Raw genomic sequence first — 19916 nt, forward strand, 5'->3', positions numbered from 1 at the left:
AAATTGTGTCTAATCAGGAAGAAAGTGGCAAAGCTGGAATAAGTTAACAAGCTTAAGGGTTTGTACCATCTCAATTGCTAGAAATTACAAAAGGAAATTTTGACTCAGTTCTCCAGTAATCTAGAATCACTTCAAATTCCTCTTCAGCTGCATCTAGTAAAAACCCCACCCCATTCAGGAGTTGTACCTGCTGCATGCTACTGTTAGTAAGTGCCCAAGTGCAATGGTGATCTTTGCTTCAAATTTAATCTAGTTTCATGCACTGACTGGCACAGCTGCTGCCTTAGCATGATGAAATGAGCAGGCTGCCAGGCATGTTTCTTATTGCCAGCTGTGCAGGGGAATTTCCCAACAGGCACCTGTATCAAACACACTTGGCTTCTCTCTCCCAACTCCTTTGTGTTAAGCAGCATTGGGTCCAACTGGAAGATCACTAACTGCTCTGACTGACCAGAAGCTTTCACAAGGCACAGATGAACTACTTCTGGTTTTTCAATCCAAACTTCTCCCACTTGTGTTGATGCAATACCTTGAAGTACGCTGGTGCATTTCAACTTCTCCAGACTTCCTGTCCTCTGGAGAAGACACTTTCACCTCTCCTACTTTCTTCAACTGATTGGCAACTGCACCTTTTTTTCCTAAATAATAATAAAAAAATTTAAAAAGTCAAACATATCTTAAATTTAAATATTTAGTCCAGCTAACTCAAAAGCATGAGAGATTTTCAAAGATCTTCAAATGACCTTACAAAAAAGGAGTAAGCTAGCAGAATGGACACAACAGAGATGACATCTTGTGTTAAGAATAACTCTTCATGGTCTCACTCATTAGGCTGCTGCCTATACTTTAAGCCAGCCATGCTTATTAACAGACATTAGAGATGCATCAGTTCTCTTAATGTGGTTGTTCTTTGATAAAAAACTATTATCTGCAGAGACACCTTATGACTACAAATGCCTGGGCAGATTGTGAAAATAGGAAGAGGACCAACCCATAAAGGCCTTTACAACACTGAAGAGGTAGCCAGACAGTGGGGAAGAAAAAAAAAAGCTCCCCACATCCCTGAGAAAACAAATTAAAGACTATCCCAGTCTGCAATAGCAAAGATGCAACAAATGTGAAATCTATTATTCGATACAAAACAGCAACTAAAAAGATACCTAATGCTATGTCTTGGCCCCAGACAAACCTACCAGAGATAAGAAAAGACTCCTTTTGCCTGCTTAACTTCTCAGACTTTCCTCTTTGAAACTGTCTGGTTTCTGGCTTTTCATTTTCTCTCTCTTTATTTTTTATTTCTTCTACTCTTTTCAGAGATTTCTGGATGAAGTTCTTCTTTCTTTTTAAAAAAGATTCTTGCAAACTTCCAGGTGTAGCTGCAAACTCGAGCAGCATCACTGTGAAAGAAAATTAAAAGTCTGAACATTTCTCACTTCTAGCAATGAGCAATATCATGTCTAAGAAGTCATGCATTTCCATGTATTTCTCCTAAAATGCTGAGCTTGACTACTTTTGTAAATCACACTAAGAGAATGACATTGTGAATGATGACTAATTTTGCCAAAGAAGCAGCAATTCAGGTCTATGGAATCTAATAACTGTAAGCAGGCCTGCCAAGACAAATACTGTGATAAATACTGCATCAAAAGCATCTTGATGCTTCAAAACATATCAAAGACCTGAGAAGTCCCCAACACAGTCAAGTTCTGTCAGTGCGGGTCTTTCATGTTACTGCTGTTCATCTTGGACAAAAAACGTGTCAATATTTTACCGATGTTCCACACTATCATCAGAATGGAAAAAAAAAGACATTCTTTGGCTACAGAGCTTAGGGACTAACAAGAAATAAAAGAAACCCAAGTGAAGCTGCATAAACTATATGACAACAAACCACAAAACACAACAGATTTTTTCAAAACAAAGTAGTTACTTCACAGTGTTGTAACACAGCGTATTGTAGATATTATGAACTTTTATAAAAGATAGCCTGGCACAGGAAGAGGCAAGTCAATACCTCCTTGTCAATAAGACAAATATTAAACCTGAGTCAAACGTACTACAGACCAAGCCTGAACAGCAAGGTGCACTTGCCTACATAAAAGCAGCTCTATATTTTCCAAAGGAGAGGTATATTTTATTAATGATTTTAATACTATAAATAAAGACCTTCTCTATCTCAGCATCAGTATACTGAAGTTACACATAATTACCTGCAGTCTGATGTGATGGAAAGTGACTGTCATTGGGACTCCAGGCTTTGGAAGAGCTGTCAGGCCTTACAAACACTGAATAATCTGTGTCTGGAGATAGCGGTAAAAATTCTCTCTCCTGTTTCAAAAGGGATCAGTGATTGGAAATGCTTAAAATATACCACAAATTTGAATGAAGTGGTATTACTGTATTACTGTACCACTAGCATAGACCCGATACAAATAAAAGACATACTCTTTTGTGTTTATGGCAGATGCAAGAAAACCATCAGAAATGGATCTTGGTAGTAAAAGTATCAAAAAGCTACTTTCTAAAAACATTTTAAAACTTTCAAAAAATCCATTAAAGACCCTTTGCCCACCAGATTTCAATTGCTTGTTCTTAATACAGGGCTGCATAATTTCATCTCGACAGATGTGTTTTTTCTTTCCTCCTGCTCTCTCTGGTTCTCCCCCATCACTCTTACTGCTCTGTCTCCTTCCCCCATTCTCAGCTGGAAGGAAACACCCACTGCAGAAGTACAGCCTCCAGCTGCCAACCTCCACCTTACCCACATTTCAATTACTTTATGAAGACCGATCCTTAGGCACTTTTACAATCTTTTCTAGATGCCTCCTGCAATTGAAATATGATTTCATCTTATCTGTTCATCTAACAGACACACGTTACTTGGTTCTATGTTACTGCTTCAGCACCCAAACTATTCTCTCATTACAAACCAGCCCTTCTACAATTTATGGCCTTTGCTTTATATAAGCAAAGAGCAAAAAGCATACCACAGGCAAATTAAGCACGGCAGTATGATGAACTGATCGTATTTTTCCCCTAAACCTCAAACTGTTGTCTGGTCCTGGTGTAGCTCCATCCACTAGGTAGGGGATTTTTCCTTTTTTTCCTGTTTAGTTTGTAGCTTTTGTTTTATCCCACCCTCTCCTCTCATTCAAGTCTTCAACTAATGGGATACAATTTAGTCTTGCAAACACCAGCAAGATGGTTCTGTTTCTCAGCAAGTCTTCCCAAACCCTCTACATTGATACGACAAGGTAGTGATTTTAAGATATAGTCCAAATTTAAGATCTGTTAGATCTGTTTGAAAAACAACATCAAACCAAGATGATCCAAGCGACTACTAAGCTCAGATAACCCTAACATTCTCTTGTTTTGCAACAAGAGAACTAAGTGCAACAAGTGGACTAACTGCTACAGTGGGGCCTCTCCTTATTATGATTAAGTTAAAATCAGAATTACATTAGATAATAAAGACTCACCTCAGTAAAAACATTAAATTCACGCTGATCCACACATGCTAGGTTTTTTATTTTATCCTCCTCAATTTTCTCTTGGTTAGTATGTTCAATGTCTGATTCTGCAATACTGATGTCATTTGAGCTTACCAGAGTGAGTTCAGGTTCTTCCATAATACCACGCCCTGACTCAGTCTCCTAGAAAATAAGTTAAGAGATATCAGTGTAAAAAATAAAATAATAATAAAAAAAATCACTATTTCCAGCAATAACAACAGCTGTTATCTTATCAGAAAGAGGAGGCTCATTCAACATGTAGAAGAACGAAAATCTGCCCCCAAGCAATAAATGAAATACAGAAAGAGCACTTTGCCTGAGGTTTTGATGTATGCAAACCCTGGAACCTAAGTTCAATGCAAAGTATTTGATGTACCAGTGTTAAAAAAACCCAAAACAAACAAATAACCCAAAGCAATGAAACAGCAACAAAAACTCCAGCTCTCCCCCACTCACCTCAAATTTAAATCACTTAGTTCTAGGGCAAACTTTTTTTTTTATTAAAAGCTACATCAAAGGTATTTCCTTAAGTTTGCTTATGCTTTGGTTAAATTATTTACCTCCTTCAGGCTTCTAAATGGGGATAGGGGCTGTTCAGTTAAGTAACCATGCTATGTAGTACAGCTGCATACATTATACCAACTAATGCTAAGAGAGGGAGATGCAACAGAGACGCTATAGCTCCTCCAACAATCATGGGAAATCTACCTCATTTTAGCTACTGCAAATTATTGCAGTGCTATGATCTGAAAAAAGTAGTAGGGCAGAAGTCCAGCAAACATGCAAGTCAAACTAGAATTGTAAAAATCAACATTTGCCAAGCTTTCAGATATTAAAGGTCTAAAATAACTTGGTGCGACAACAAAAAAACCCAACAAGAAAGCCTGCACAAATTATCGCTTTTGGAAATCTGTTTTACTCACCCAGACTGGAATACCACATGAGCTTCTGGGCACAGAATTAGAATGTTTTTCATGTCTTTCCAGGAAGGAACCGTTCTGCGGTACAACAGCCTGTAAATGGATGTCTAAGTCTTCCAAGTTGGTTTGTCTGGGAACCCTCGAAGATTTTTGTACTTCTGGAAAGCCTCTATCTGGCTCCTTTATACTTGTATTGCACTGCGAATCCAAGTCCACAGCTTTATTTGCTTCATGTACATGAACTGATTTTTCAGGAAGCTTCACATACTTCTTATCAAATGCTTCCACAGGTAATTTTTCAGAAGACACAGTCTCTTTTAGTAAGTTCTGAGGGCAAGTTTCATCCACTGTAACTGGTGTCTTATTTAGCTGATAAAATGATTTTTGCTCTTCCAGTGGATTCAGACTTTCATTTCGCAGATCTTCCACTGAACACTGGAGATTAATACATTCCATATTTCTTGCCAATTCTTTGTATTCTCTGGCAGATGAAATACAGTTATCATCGCCCCATTTTTTAATTCCAGGGGTTTGTTCAAAAGATCTCTGTAACATAGCGTTAAGGTCCACTGGCTGATCAGCGCTCTGACAGTGATCGCTCAGAGTAGATTCTAATTGCAGTGGGTGAAAAGATTCTTCAGATCCTGTTTCAAAGTTACCAAGAGTCAAAATTCTAGCTAACACATCAGAATTTCAACTTTAAGAAAGTCCCTCCATAATGAGACTTTTCAGTAATGTATAGTAATAAGTCTAGTAAATAGGAAGAAAAATTTTGTTTAAAAAAAGTCTGCTTTAGTTTCTTCAAACATAATACCATTAGCATTACATAAACTGAATCCTTCACTGTACACAAAACAACTTCAAGAAACACCACTTTTTATTGCTTCTTAGAATATGTTTAGGGACAGGTTTTGTGATGGTGCTGACATAACTACATTGGAAGTCAAGGGATTTTACAATTTATACTCTGTAAATGGAAGTCCTTTGAGTCCCTTTTGGGCCTCCAACAAAGTCTCTAAAACAGTAAGAAAACAATCCAAAACACCATTACTTGGGCAGAAACTCTTCAAAGTAGAAGAAAACATCCAAATTGGAATGATGGTTGCTGTTCCTACAAGTTACAATACTGCACCCTATATTATCTTTCCCTTAGGATCTACACATACAAATAAAGATACTATTTTTTTTTTCCAGAAGAGGCTGGGAAAAGAGAAAGATTGGGTATCAACACTTTAATTACTGAGGAGGGATTTCAGCAGTATAGCATATGCCAAACAACAGGGTTGTTTAAAAAAAAATTTTTTTTAAATATGCCTCTGACCTAAGTTTGATAAAATTGGTTACACAGACTCCAGCATCATGCTATCAATAAGCTTTTTATACACGCAGGAATATATCACATAAACCTTTAACGGTTTCCTTTTAAGTTTTTTTTGCATTCTTTGACATCTATAAAATACCTAGTTTTACATATACAAAGAACATTGTCTCCTGATAATAGCTGTTAATGGGGAGGGAGGAATTACACTGCAACATCACCCAAAACTAGAGGATTCTCCAGATTATGGATTTACATATCAACCTACCTCAAACTGATAACCCAAGATAGTTTTCACTTGCTTAGCCTGTTTCTTATGTTATTTTTCCACCCTTTTAAAGCACAAAAATAATTGGTTTGGGATTATAAAAACACTTAAAGAGATGGGAAGATATTGCAGTTACATGTAAGGCATGAAGATTGTTTCTATAAGCAATTTAGAAATAAAATGTTCTGAAGTTAGAAGGGAGCTTCCTAAATCCTATTTGCTGTGACCACAGGTACTCTTAAAGTGTAAGCCTCTTCTGGCTTTTTTTTTTTTTTTTTTTTTTGTACTAGCATCTGCCAGCTAAAGAGAAAGAAGAGAAAGAGAAGTATAATAGACACAGAGTAGTTGCTTGCGGCTTTAAACATGAATAGTGTGTGTTTCCAAAAATTGTATGTATATATGCACATAACAAAGATAATTGACCAGGAACATTTACATTATAAATACATCTATTACTTAAAATATTGTGCTGCATTTCCCACTACTGTTCAGCTTTCTGTTGGAGCACCTTAAAACGCTGAAATACCTGATTCTTGGTAAATAAGAGCTTCAGAAATGTTTAGATTACTACTAGATGCATTTGCAATTTCAGATTGGTCCTTTTCCTTAGAATACATGAAATAAAGTTAATTTGAATTAATCTGCAAAATATTAAAAAATACTTTTCCTGCTATGAGCTGCAGTTAACTTAATGCTGCTGTAGAATCATGAACTTTTAATCTACTAAATTAATAACTACATTGTAATCTAAAAGTTCATTCCTTCCTCTCTCTTCCCCCCCGCCTTTATTTTGTAGATAGATAAAGCAATTCTATAATCAGACTAAGTATCACAGCATGCAGTATATGACGACTATTGACATGACTTAACAGTGGAAGAGGGAAATACAAGAGTTTCTTGAAGGACACAATGTATAAAAGACAAATGAGTAAGAGCAGAGAGATTCTAACACATAAACCTCGAAAAATTTTAATCAATTCTTGGAACTTCCTTAATCTACTCAAACTTACAAAATGATGGATATGCATAAACACATATTTGGAAAAGTATTTAAACTGACAGTTTCAGCCAGAGTTGATATTTCTTCACTAACATCATAATTACTGCACAAGAAATAAGGAACATAATATCCATTACAGTGAGTTGAATATGCAAGTCTGCTTTTGTATTAGTCATAACTGGTGAGGAAATAAAGAACTTCACAGAATTTAGGAGTTCTACCCATGAAAGGTGGTGGAGAAGACAGTGTGTGAGAGAGCAGCAGCAGAGTTAAGACATTTCAAAGTAGGACTGACAGAGAAGTGAAGAGTTCCTTCCCTGTTTCAACACAGCAAATCCACCTCAAGGGTTGGTATTTACATATTGGCAACAGGTTCATTTTGAAAGCATTGATCTGACTATACTGTACATACCTGGAGTAACATTTTCTTTCACAGCCTCTTCTTCTGATGTAATGTTGTTTGGCCCATTTGTTTCAAGACTAGAAGGCAGATTGCTGCTTTGTATATTCAAACTGGAGTTTCCCACTTCTAGAAATGTAGACATGTCTTGACTTTTTGTTGAAAATTTTGAAGTCTAGTGGCAAAAAAAAATAAACCTTGATTTAAGATTCATTTTCTCAGAAATATGAAGGATAAAAAGTTAAAGGTAATATTTGATTTCTGGATCACATTTCTGCTACAACCAGCAAAAACACTTCCAGTTCTACATATATAAAAAATAATCATTGTATTTCTTCTAAACAGAAGACAGTATAGGGATTATACATTTAAATCTTACAGAAAACTTAAGCCAAAGTATTTCCTCCATCAGAGTTTTTCTGTAGTAGTACCTTGCTAAATTCTCTACTGTCTTGTGAAATTCTGTATTGAGAACAGGATGATGAAATATCAGAGTCAAGACTTGGTTCCAAAGGCTGAAAGAGCTGGTGATGGAAGTTCAGAAAAGGTCTCTCCATTTCAGGAAAATCAAGTTCAGCTGCTAGAGCTATAAGAAAAGAGGTTATTTTAAAAACAACCAACCAACACCCCTCAAAAAAACCCCAACAGACATATCACACCTCACTTCTATATGCAGTAAATAAAGCATATAGAATTCTGCAGGTATACAAATACTAGCTTGTAAAAAAAAAAAAAAAATCTTTACAGCATCCAATTCTTTCACTCTGATACAATGCAGGTACAAAAAGCAGCAAGAAAGTGCTACATTGATGCAATTTTTTTTTTTTTTTAATGAAAAGCTTAAGTCCATAAGCAATCTGTTCGGCACTTGTGAGACTGCATCAGAAGTAGTATGGGCTTCCCAATACATACATACATAAATAAATAAAAAGAAGAAAAGAAGAAAGTTGTTAAGATGTTGCCCAGGAGTGTGTGGAATCTCTGTCCTTGGAGATATTCAGAACTTGCCTGGATGAGGCGTTAAGCAGCCTGGTCTAAGTTGGCTTTGCTGTGAGCAGGAAGGAGAATTTGGACCACGTAACTAGAAGTCCTTCCTGGTCTAGATTAATCTACAATTCTATGATTCTAGGTTTTCAAACATTCCAGGAAGAAGCAGTTCAAATTAAAATACTAGTATTATCTTCATGATAACTAATAAAGATGTTCTCATTTTCATGAACCGTTACATTTTTCTAGAGAGCACAGAACTCCCACCAGTCTGCTAATGTATGTTTCATCAACTATGTGACCCTACCTGAATAGTGGAGTATTATATATGATTGTATCTACCTTCCTGAAGCGAAAGCTGTGCATAAACAAGCGATAAAATTGGCACAGATAACAAACAGCCTAGCCATAGTAGCAGGAAGCCGCACAGAACTAGACTATGATCAGATAGAGATACCTGATCAGACTTTTTTTTTTTTTTTTTTTTACACTACACTATGCTGTGTGGACATACACATAAAGCAAAGCATGAAGAACATCAAAGCATCAAAATTCTTGCATGTAGAATCCTTCTTGACTTTAAAATATAAGTTGAATATAAATAATACAGACTAACACACAACATTGAGTAAAGTCCTCATTCTGTACAACGACAGCACAGCACAAAAATGCTTTAAAATGGCAAATACCTTGGAAACGTGTATTGTCCTCTGAGTAAGAGTGCAAGTCTCCAGTACATTTCCCCAAGATCTGCTGTACCTGACCTTCTTTACAAAGGTACATCTCTCCTTCAGGCAACTGCGTTTCAGATGCTCCAGACAAATTCTTTTGCCTCTGCTGCAAGGTAAAAAGCAGCGAGGAGTTCCAAGGGTGGCTTGCTGTTTTTCTCAAAATTTGATCTTCTGTACTATCAGAAGACAATCCTGAAATAGTAAGCTAGATGTTCAGTTTTGCGTATACACCACTTACATGAAGTCATCTGAAAATACACTGCTTAATATCCTGAAATATTCATAAAGAGCTCTGGGATTTTGTTTCTTTAATGGTCTCCTGTCAATGCTCCCACAAACCTTACCACAAATTTCCATAAATTCCAGTTGATAATATCTCATTAGGTAGTAATCAGTACAGCTTAGTACTTTTAGAGTACGTAGACTTAGGAAATACTGAAACTATAAAATCAGGAAAGAATTAATGTTGTTATTTTATGCTAGATAGCATATTTTTACCTCTTATTGCATATAAATGTGGCAATCCTTTAATGTGATCTTGAGTATCTTTATGACATCGTGCAGTATTTTTATTCATGCTTAAATAGAAATTGCCTAATACCAACACAAGAACTCTGAGGGAATCAAGGCAACCAAAATAGTGTTCCTAGTTAGCGCACCAACCCCTCTTTGTGTATACACTTACAGAAGAATTGCACAAAGCTATCAGAAAAGGTCATTATTAAGCACTGAGTGTACGGTGAATACACAGCTAGACTTGAAAAATTTATTCATGCAGCTGAGTAACCAAAACCTTTGGTATTTTTCTTCCACAACTAAAAAACAATGGAAAAGAAAAGCTACAAACAAGTGATCTTAGAATTCTCTTCAGCTTTTTTATGTCAATAAAACACAGATTTGTCACATGAGTTATAAAGTATATTACTCAAAATAACACCAGTTTAGAACATTGGGGTTAAAATGAGCCACTGAAATCTCAGGCTGTAAAAACTGTAGTCTCCAAAAATTGATTTATAAACACGGAATAACTCAAACACATATGTTGTTTATGAGATCAGGTATGTGTCAGATTAACAAAATACTAAGCCTTAAAGTAAATAAATCCACAGGTCACTACTTAATCACTTTCAAACTCCCTTCCCATGTTCAGAAGTGATAATGTCAGTATACAGAGGAGCAACTATGTATTTATTCTAAAGGAATTATTTTTAATTTTATGAAAAGCTAACAAGATTGAGAGGCAGACTGCAAGCAAAAAAGGATATGAACATGTATTTCCCAGCAAACTATTAAAAGTCAATATGGCATTCAAATTACATTTTCACAAATAATTTATTATCATTTGGGGATCAGGTTTTTAAAAAATTTTGCCACTTGAAAACTGCTAGCGTTACGGTTGCTTAATAAAACTCAAGATATCCTTTGCTGAACCAGATGTGTTATGAGGTTAAATTATTACAGAAGTAAAAAAATCATGAGCACATAATGAAACATTCCAGTTACACTCAACTCTAAGACACATTAATCATTCTTAAGTGAAGTTCAACATTAGCCTATTTCAGATGACCTTACGTCCAGTGAGTTAGACCCATTCTGCTATAAAACAAAGAGAATACACCATTTTCCTTTCACAAGAACAACCCAAACACTTACCAGTGTCAACAGGGCTTACATCCAATGTTTCAGTAGTCAAAAAGCTTCCAGTGGAAATTGTTGAAGATAAGTCACAGGGTATTCTTTGCATGAAAGCCTCTGAACCTAAGTTTGTGGATACTACTTTAGAAAGTACTTCCTAGGATGAAATAACATACCTATTAGCATTTATTCAGATGTCCATAATTAAAGCTTTAAAACCACACATTTGATTCTGAGCTCAGTTCAAGTGTAGAAGCCTTCATGTTTTGCACAGTCAGGCAAATACAGATTCATCGTTGCTCAGTACAAAACATTCACACCCAATGTCTCAGACACATCATTCCCCAACAGCCCCCTCCCCTCCACACACACACATACACACACAGAGTTATAAAGCCTCTCAGAACTACATACAAATCATGACACCTGGAAGATTATTTTATCTTCTGGTGGTCAGATTTGGCTATTTCTCATCACAGATCCACTTGAGTAGAATTGTAGATCTCAGAGGAACATATAAGCAATACATGAAAAACCTCAAGAATTTTACAAGTACTTGCATACTGAGCCTTTTACAGAAAGAAGACTGATTAAAAATTTAATTCTACAATACTAAACTAAAAATATATGAAATATCCTAAAATAGTATCCTCCTTAATTTTGAGGTAAGCTCTACAAAGTCATAAAACAGAGACTGAGGGTTCTCGTACTTCAAAATTTTGAAGAATTAGATGTGAACATTTCTTCCTGAACTCTGAATTAAAAACGTGTACTAAGAAAACAAAAGACAAAAATCTAAGAAAACCTTCCCCTACATTTCTCATTATATACTATCTTACATAAATATATTTAACATACCCATAAAAACCATGTGTATATAAAATTACTTTTAAATGTACATGATACACATAGCATTTTTTAAATTCTGTTTTTATCTCCTGACAAAACAATGGGATCTTTGGGTGAGGGAAAAGCAGGGGATATCATTGGTGTTGATTTTGGCAAGGCTTTTGACGCTGTCCCTCACAACATTCTTGTATCCCAGTTTGGATGTCACAACCTGGATGGATGGATGAGATGGGTGGATAATGGGAGACTGGCTGGATAATCAGGCTCAGAAGACAGCAATTAAAGGGTTACACTCTACCTGGAGGTGGGAAACAGGTAGAGTATGACAGGGCTCTGTCCTAGGACCTGTCCTCTTTAACACCTTTGGCAATGACCCAAAGGAGGTGACACCATACTTTTATCAAGTCTGCAGATAACACTAAGTCGGGAGGACCATTCAATACACTAAATGTCAGGGCTAACATCTAGAAGGACCTCTTGAGGCTGGCCCTACAGGAACGTTATGAAACTCAGCAAGAGCAAATGCAAAGTCCAGCACCTGGGAAAGACGAACCCCATGCACCAGTCCAAGCTGGGGCCTGCCTGGGGAGCAGCCCTGTGAAAAAGGACCCAGGAGTCTCACAGACAGCGAGCTGAGCGAAAGCCCACGGTGTGTCCTGGCAGCAAAGGGGGGCAACAGCATCCTGCGCTGTATGAACAGGAATATAGCCAGTAGATCCATTGCAGTGACTACCTCTCTCTACTTGGTACTTGTGATACTGCTACATCTAGAATACAGCACCCAGGCTTAGCCCCCCAATACAAGATAGAAAGACTTCATCACAAAATAAAAAGTTATGTTATATGGTTATTTTGATATGACTAACCGTATTATCAAGTCTGAATGATGGTCCAGAATGTGTTGTAATTCCCTCTCCAACTTCAGCAGCAAGAACTGGTGAATTTTGAGCCACTTGAAAATCCTGGGACTGGGCTGAAGACAAATGCAATAGAAGCAATAAGGAATAGAAAGCAACTTTGGAGTTCACAGCTAGCAATTTTTTTGTGAACAACAGATGGCAGTAATACTCTACGGCTGCTGTCCTCGCTCACTATTAGGGCACTGATTTTGCCCATCCTTACCACTTTCTTCTCACCTACAACATACTTTCTGCTCCACTGTACCACCAATTTAATTGGCAACCAGTGGTTCTCCTTGACCAGCCTTCCTAAAATGTCTAACTAGCATGACTGCTCTCTCTAGAGCATGCAGGAAGAGCTAGAAATTTATGCTTTGGCTTTGCAGAATGAAACATAGCTTTGCTAGTGTTACCACAATCATTTAATCGGGGTGGGGTGAATCTTTTCCCCTCTACCATTACAATGATTACAAAAAAAGCGCAGACATTCTGAGTAGATCAGAGAAATCAGAAACACCGAATTACTTAACTATAGCATGACTACTACCACGGAACTGAATCACCTTTGCCATAATTCTCTTATACATAAAAATAAGTAAGATTGGTATCCATGCAAAAGAAGCACCGTAGCAGCACCAGAAAAATGCAATTTCTGTATTCAGTGCTGATTTCAAAGTTTGCACCTTCAAAGTTTGACAATTCTAAGATTGTAAATTAATTGCCAACAAACAACTCTAAAATAAGTATTCTTATTTCCAGTAATAATTTGCAAGAAAGAAGTGCTAAATATCAAATAGAAATTAAACAGTAGAAGTTAAGTAGGTATGTTTTCCCCCAATTCTACAAGGGCTGCTAGTGACAGAGACATTTCAAATCCCCATCATTTGCAAGACTCTATACTTAGGCAGATCTCGTAACATTTTGTAATCCTAACACCAGTTTGTACCTTGTACAAGGTGAAACTCAGTTTCTTACTGGAAGGTGGAATCTCCTTGTTCTATTTTTCCTACTACAAAAAAAAGGGAGGGGGGCTGAGGTATCCTCTGTGAGCCAACACCAGTGAAGTATCTGTATGATGTGATACTTATGTATCTCAATAAATATGAAACATTGTGAAACTCATTTGGGGTGGGGGAGGGGGGGGGTGGATAAGTAGGTCTAAGGTTTTCTATAGCCACTATCATCCACTAGTCTACTACGAGAAAGTACAAGACATGAAAGGAAACACATCTAAAATATATTTATTTGGATTAAACCAGAAGTTAATCTATTCTTAATTTACTATGTTATTACATTAAATGCTAGCTAAGAACACTGAAGAGCACAGAACACTGGTTTCTGATCCCTTTTCTACAAGTATGTGACAAAGGTCTTCAGGTTCACAGGAAAGATAACTTTTAAAGTTTGAGTAAAACAAGCTGGCAACAAGCTCCTTGGTTGGATGTGGCAGTAGTGTGACTGAGTCAATATACACTGCATAAGTCTGCTCTCCTTCTTTGGAACAGAATATAGGAGATAAAGGATCCTGAAAAAGAGCAAGGCCTTAAAGCAAATTCCTTTAATCAGCAAGAAAACTGTAATCATATAATCTCCTGGCATTTAAATATCTCCATAGGAGAAAAACCATGCAGTATAAAAGATTTCTAAACTCAGAGAAAGTAATAACAAGAGGCAGTGGCTAGAAATGGCAGTTGGACATTCAGAAACTGGAAATAGACTGTTTATTTTTATAATTTGAAAAAAAAATTAAATGCTGGAACAAGCTACCAAAGAATTCTCCATTTCCTGATACCTTTACATCAAGATTAGATATTTTTCTGAAAGAAATTATTTTATTTTTGAAAGGGTATCAGCATGACAGGTAGCAATTTAGAAAACATATGAGATGAGATTCAAGCATTTAATACTTTCTTGTATATAAATTCTATGGAGAGCTATGCTACAAATGTTTCATTACTATACTGTAATAACCTGCACTGTTCTTGTGATATTAATACAAGGGATGAACAGTAGCAATTTCATGCTATAAACTAAATTATTTAATTAAAAATACAACATGCTCATATCTCATGACTTTATTACATTAATATCCTTAAAGAAAAATGTATTTGGTGACTCATAAAGGAGGGTTTTTCATTCTTCTCTCCTCCCTCCAAAATAATAGTGCAAGGTTCTTGCTCCTCACAGCTTCCTGACATCAATGTGGGACTTTCATGTTTTAAGTTTCTGGCCACCACACTGTGACAAAGAATTTGTACCTAAAAATTGAGCCTGTAATATTCAGGATGCTTTTTTCTTTTTTTTCCCCAACAGAAATTGCAGTAAAATAGCAGCAATTATTTTAGGGTGCAATCTGAAAGACAAAAGACTGAACAACAAACTACCCAGTGAAGACAATATAACCCCCCCTGTTTTTAGTCCAAATCCAACCATGTAGACAAACAAAAAAAAGTTGTACTCCACACTAGTTTGCTACATTGGTGATGGATAAGACAATCTACTGCAATAGTGAATTATGGACAAATATTTGGGATTACTAAAAATAAACTGAAATCTTAGGTTACCTTGGATCACAAAAAATAATCATGCTTGGAATAACATCTCTGTATAGGGTAGCAACACATGAAGATATTCACATCTGGAACACTGCTGCTTAAGGGCACCATTGAAGATGAAGATGAATAAAAAGAGACAAGCCTGTTGATATGTAATGAAGGAGAACTGTGGAAGAAATGTATGTATCAAATCTAGTCACCATTTTCAGGCTGACTCCTCAAGGAAATTAGGTTTATGCCGTCAAACTGCCTGTCTCATCTGTAGGGTCACTTTGCAATTCCATATTAACAATTTGCATTCTGTTAGCCCATTTTAACCAAATTGAATTGGGAAGGATAAATACAGAGCGTCCAAAGTTCCTAACTCATCTTGTCATACATCAGTGACAGAGGGCAATCCAAATCTTAGCTTCACTAGTGGCACTTACTGCAACATGACTTTAACAGTTACCTGTCCTCTCTGGCTGCCAACCAGCCGATCAGTTTGGGCAGCACTTGTAACCACTCAATACTGAGCATAGGGATTCATCCCCCCCTAACCAGCAGCAGTCCTTAAGACTCATTTTATGTTCAGACATGTCTGCTTCTAAATTTGAGAGGGTTAAAGTTATTTTCTTCTTGTAATAATTGGAAGAAATACAGCTAATTATGGAAATTAAAAAATAAAAAATAATTTTGCCTGTTATCCAAGGACAAGTCTCCTATCAAAGGAAACTCACCTTTGTTGATAAAGTATCCAAGCAGATTTACCAAGTTTCTCTTTTTAAGAACCTGTACAATTTTTACCTTTTTATCTTTAATGCTTTATTTTGAAAAAGCATGGGAGCAGCGATTAATAGGATTTGTGCACATCTAGTGGTTCTGTAATCATGAAAGCAGTACGACTCATAAGTTGTAAAGCTTTACATTATTTGATCCAAGGTAGAAACCACCAAGAACATAACTTCAAAGAATAAGGTCAAAGATCACATGTACAAAGCACTCATTTGCTCTCACCTTTAGAGATACAATTACGTCTTGAAAACATGGGAAAATTGCAAACATGTTCTCGTTAGAATGAAGTAGCAAAAAAATTTTTAGAAAACAATGAAATAAAAAATAATCAAACCTAACATGCACTGTAGGTTTTCTTGCTCAAGATACTGCACTAGTTACCGAAAGTACCACAGAGTGCTTCCCAGCCCTCTAATTACAAAGATACTGTTGACAGTTTGGTTGTTGATCTACTCAAGAGGATAATCCTCTTAAATACATCATCACAGAAAGCTTTGCCTTTTTTTTTTTTTTAATAAATATAGATGTTCACATAAAGTTTCCTAATCCTCTTACATAAACCATTGCACTGTTCATATATAATACTCACCAATGTACAAAGACACTACACTAAGATATTTTATATTAATTTGGTAATGGCTGATCTAGCAATGCTTCTACAACTTACTAAGAAAAATACAAGCCTTTTCTTCAAATATTGTTAAAAACGACAAAATTCTTTAGTGATTGAAGTTTAAATATAGGTATATTTCAAAAAAAAGTATTCTGAGAATTAAAAGGAAGCAGTTGAAAGAAAATGAGCTCATATATACTTATTCAAAACAACTTCAATTCGTAGTAAATCCTGATTGAATTGAAAAGGATGTCTCAACACAAGCTAAATGAAAAGTTATCTTAAGATTTGGGGCAATGGTGAAATTTCCATCAAAACCAGGAGGTGCATACTACATTAGCTGTATTGCTCATAAAGATGTACATCTAAGGTAGCAAAAGTTGCTGAAAACTCCTTTGCAGTTCTAGTAATGTATTTATTTTAGATGGATACTGAAAACTGTACTGGAACACGAGATGCTGTCATCTTGTAACAAGCTTCAAATTGCTTTAGTCACTGTTTCACAAATTTTGTGTAACAGTTCCCAGAAAGTCAGGCATAGCATTTCTCAATTATAGCGATGATAAACTGCATTCCATTTTGCAAGAAATTTGAACAGAAGCAAGTGCATTGCAACTGAAAGTAGTGGAGCCTTTGAGTTAAAGTTATTCCAAGACCAGAAAGACAAGCTAAATTTGTATATGCAGGGAAAAAACAGTAGGAATTAAAAAACTTGATGTACACTTGTTAGTCCAATCTCTTAAAAAAATTCTTAGTAACCCACTTTGTTTACCTAAGACTAGTCACCTTTGTCCTTTTATAAAGCCAGTCAAACTACCAATAACATGCTTAGTAGGTTTCAACAACCCTGTAACAGAACTATTTTGAACAATCACAAAACGCTTTATAACAAAACCAACTGTTTGGTTTTTTTTATAACCGTAACAACTTGCTTTAATTTATGGAATCAGACTAACTTTGTCACATATGGAAACAGTCTATCAAAGGTGTAATCTCTAATAAAAGCTCTTCACAGATGAACAGAAAAGATCAGAATTAAAGTAATCCTTACATTATTGTACTATTTTTATTTGTCTCAACTAACACCTGATTCAAAGTTGTTTCTTTGAGCTAAGGATAACACTCAGCCTTCTGGTTTTTGTCTCAACTGTATTTTTAAGCGATTTCTTAGACACACTGATCTTTCAGTGGACATCTACATTAGCATGCTAACACTCCAGAGTTCTTTTTAAGCATTAATTTCCTTTGCGTCAACGCAAGGAATCACTGGGTACTGAATCAGGCACACCATAGGTCTGCTCAAAACAAGTTCCCACCTGGTGGAGCTGCAAACCTGAACACCCCCCAGTCTGGGCAGAAGGTACCTCCCTCAGGACAAAGACACCATGGTGGCTTTCTACAGCGGTTTGCTCCCTATGCATGCATGGGATTCTGCTGGTAAGGGCAGTGCAACCAGGCAATACAAAAGAAGTTTCTTTACAGACAGTTCTACAAGGTGCATACAGATACAAAGCACATGCCTTGGATGAGAAACTGTTGACTAGCAATGAAGTTCACTGAAGTGTGGACTTTTGTTACTAGAATGGTAATGGATGACAAAAAGAAAAGATAAAAACTCAGTCATTCTGAGACACATGCTTATTGAAACACCCTTTTTTACACTTAAAATTACACAGTATTTAAATAGCACTGCATGTTCTTTAACAAGTCAGGTCATATGCTACAAATAAATAGCAGTAAAATTAGCAGTGCTGAATGGTATTTTCCTCAAAGGAACAGGATTTCCTCACCCGAAACATGAATTTTCAAGCAGTTACCATCAGCACCTCTTGTAATAATCTACTTGACTGTTTACTTTGCCTTGGACTTCCATTAGAGATTTGTTCCTCATACTTTGTTATGCTCAAAAGTAACGTGCCTTCTTCAAAAAGAGCATGACTGTAACATTTCATACATGCAAACTCCCCAATGGTCAAAATGGGAGAAGATTCTCCACCAACAGAAACTGTTTTATCTGAATTTAAAATACTTGTAATCAGTTTAGATACAGAAATGCAGTGTTTTGCACTTCATGAAAAACATTAAGACGCACATTCCGTTCTACAGAAATAACCTGCTCCATTTTAATAACGTTAGCCATATCAGGTCAGTAAAAACCTTTGCATTACACAGTCTATGGATTATACAGATTAAAAGATTATACAGGTCATAGACTTGTCAAAAAATAATTCCTAACTCAACCAAAATATTTATTCCCAAAAAATTCAAACAAATTTTTCCACCAAAACTTTCAGTAATTTTTCCAAGTCCAGAGGCAATATAACTTCACTGTTCTGGCTTAAAAATTTTTCTTCCCAACCTGCCCCACACAACAACCCTTTTTGGCCACCCAATCCAGTGAAAAAAAATCAAGTTCAACTTTTCACCATCTACCACGACCAACTGTTAGATAACATAGGAATAAATCACCTGTGGATCATAATGGGATTACACAGCAAATGGGCATTCCCTACTCTAGAATTCCACTGGATAATATTTCAGAAAACTTTTTTGGTATGTATGTTAGTCTGTTTTGTTTTGTTTGTTTTTTTTTTAATTAAGATGTGTAACACTAAGCTAAGTGCTTTTGAGAATATATTCTTCAATCAAACCTTCACCAACAAAACTCGTTGTCTAATCAAGATAGCAAATTGGTCCAACAAGTATTATTCTGCATAAACTGATGCTGACTAGCATTAATTACTTTTCTTTAATTAAAGATGTCCCATATCAGCTGTTTCATTATTTTGCTCAAGATGAATGCCAGCCTGACAGGCCTACAATTACTCAGATTTTTCTGCTTAGCCCTTTTAAAAAAACTGGCACAATACTAAAACTTTTGTAAAATACACAATAGATTTTAGCTATGAAGAAACTAAAACTAAAAAAGTTTACATTTAGAAAGCATCAGTTTGTTGCACCTGTTAATTTATGTCCCTTACAGAGAATTACAAAGCATTGCATGCAGACTGTAACAAACACGCTTAGAAAATGATAATTGCTTTGTGTAGTTGGTATCCGAAATTTTTACAAAGAGTGTTTTGTAATTAAAAAACTAAAAAGATGGTCTAAAAATTTCTGTAGAAACTTGATATAACTCCTTATTTAAAGATTTCACACTCACTTTCCTGGTATGCTCAAAACCTAAACATTCAAACACCGTCCATCAGTTCTGATGGTTTTCTTTACAATTATTGTACAATTGCCTATTAACACTGACCCTGCCCAACAGAAAAATCAACAGGGAACTTAAGTCATGGAATTGTAAGTCAGTGAATTTTCTTTTCTTGGTGAAATTCTGTTTTGATTATGTTTTTCTAGACAGACAATGACAGGATAAGCTTTTCTTAACTGTAACTCACTTTGCTAGTATGTAAATTGTACCTTAAAAAAAGACAACAGTATCAGCTGTCATT

The 19916-nt window shown here is 36.0% G+C and overlaps 1 protein-coding gene across 2 annotated transcripts in view; it reads right to left on the reverse strand.

Moving 5' to 3' along the window:
* CEP295 (centrosomal protein 295kDa) overlaps positions 1-19916 on the reverse strand; it is a 47151-nt gene that overhangs the window by 1173 nt on the left and 26062 nt on the right. For both annotated transcript variants that reach the window (XM_010578235.1, XM_010578236.1), the window contains 10 exons: positions 12487-12593; positions 10790-10928; positions 9095-9328; positions 7850-8004; positions 7431-7593; positions 4436-5076; positions 3480-3653; positions 2211-2328; positions 1194-1397; positions 530-638 (listed from right to left, as the gene is read on the reverse strand). In XM_010578235.1, coding sequence (XP_010576537.1) covers positions 530-638; positions 1194-1397; positions 2211-2328; positions 3480-3653; positions 4436-5076; positions 7431-7593; positions 7850-8004; positions 9095-9328; positions 10790-10928; positions 12487-12593 — 2044 coding nt within the window. The remainder of the gene's footprint in view (positions 1-529; positions 639-1193; positions 1398-2210; positions 2329-3479; positions 3654-4435; positions 5077-7430; positions 7594-7849; positions 8005-9094; positions 9329-10789; positions 10929-12486; positions 12594-19916) is intronic.

The sequence above is a fragment of the Haliaeetus leucocephalus genome, unplaced genomic scaffold, assembly GCF_000737465.1.
Source record: "Haliaeetus leucocephalus isolate CR32 unplaced genomic scaffold, Haliaeetus_leucocephalus-4.0 Scaffold616, whole genome shotgun sequence".
Taxonomy (NCBI): domain Eukaryota; kingdom Metazoa; phylum Chordata; class Aves; order Accipitriformes; family Accipitridae; genus Haliaeetus; species Haliaeetus leucocephalus.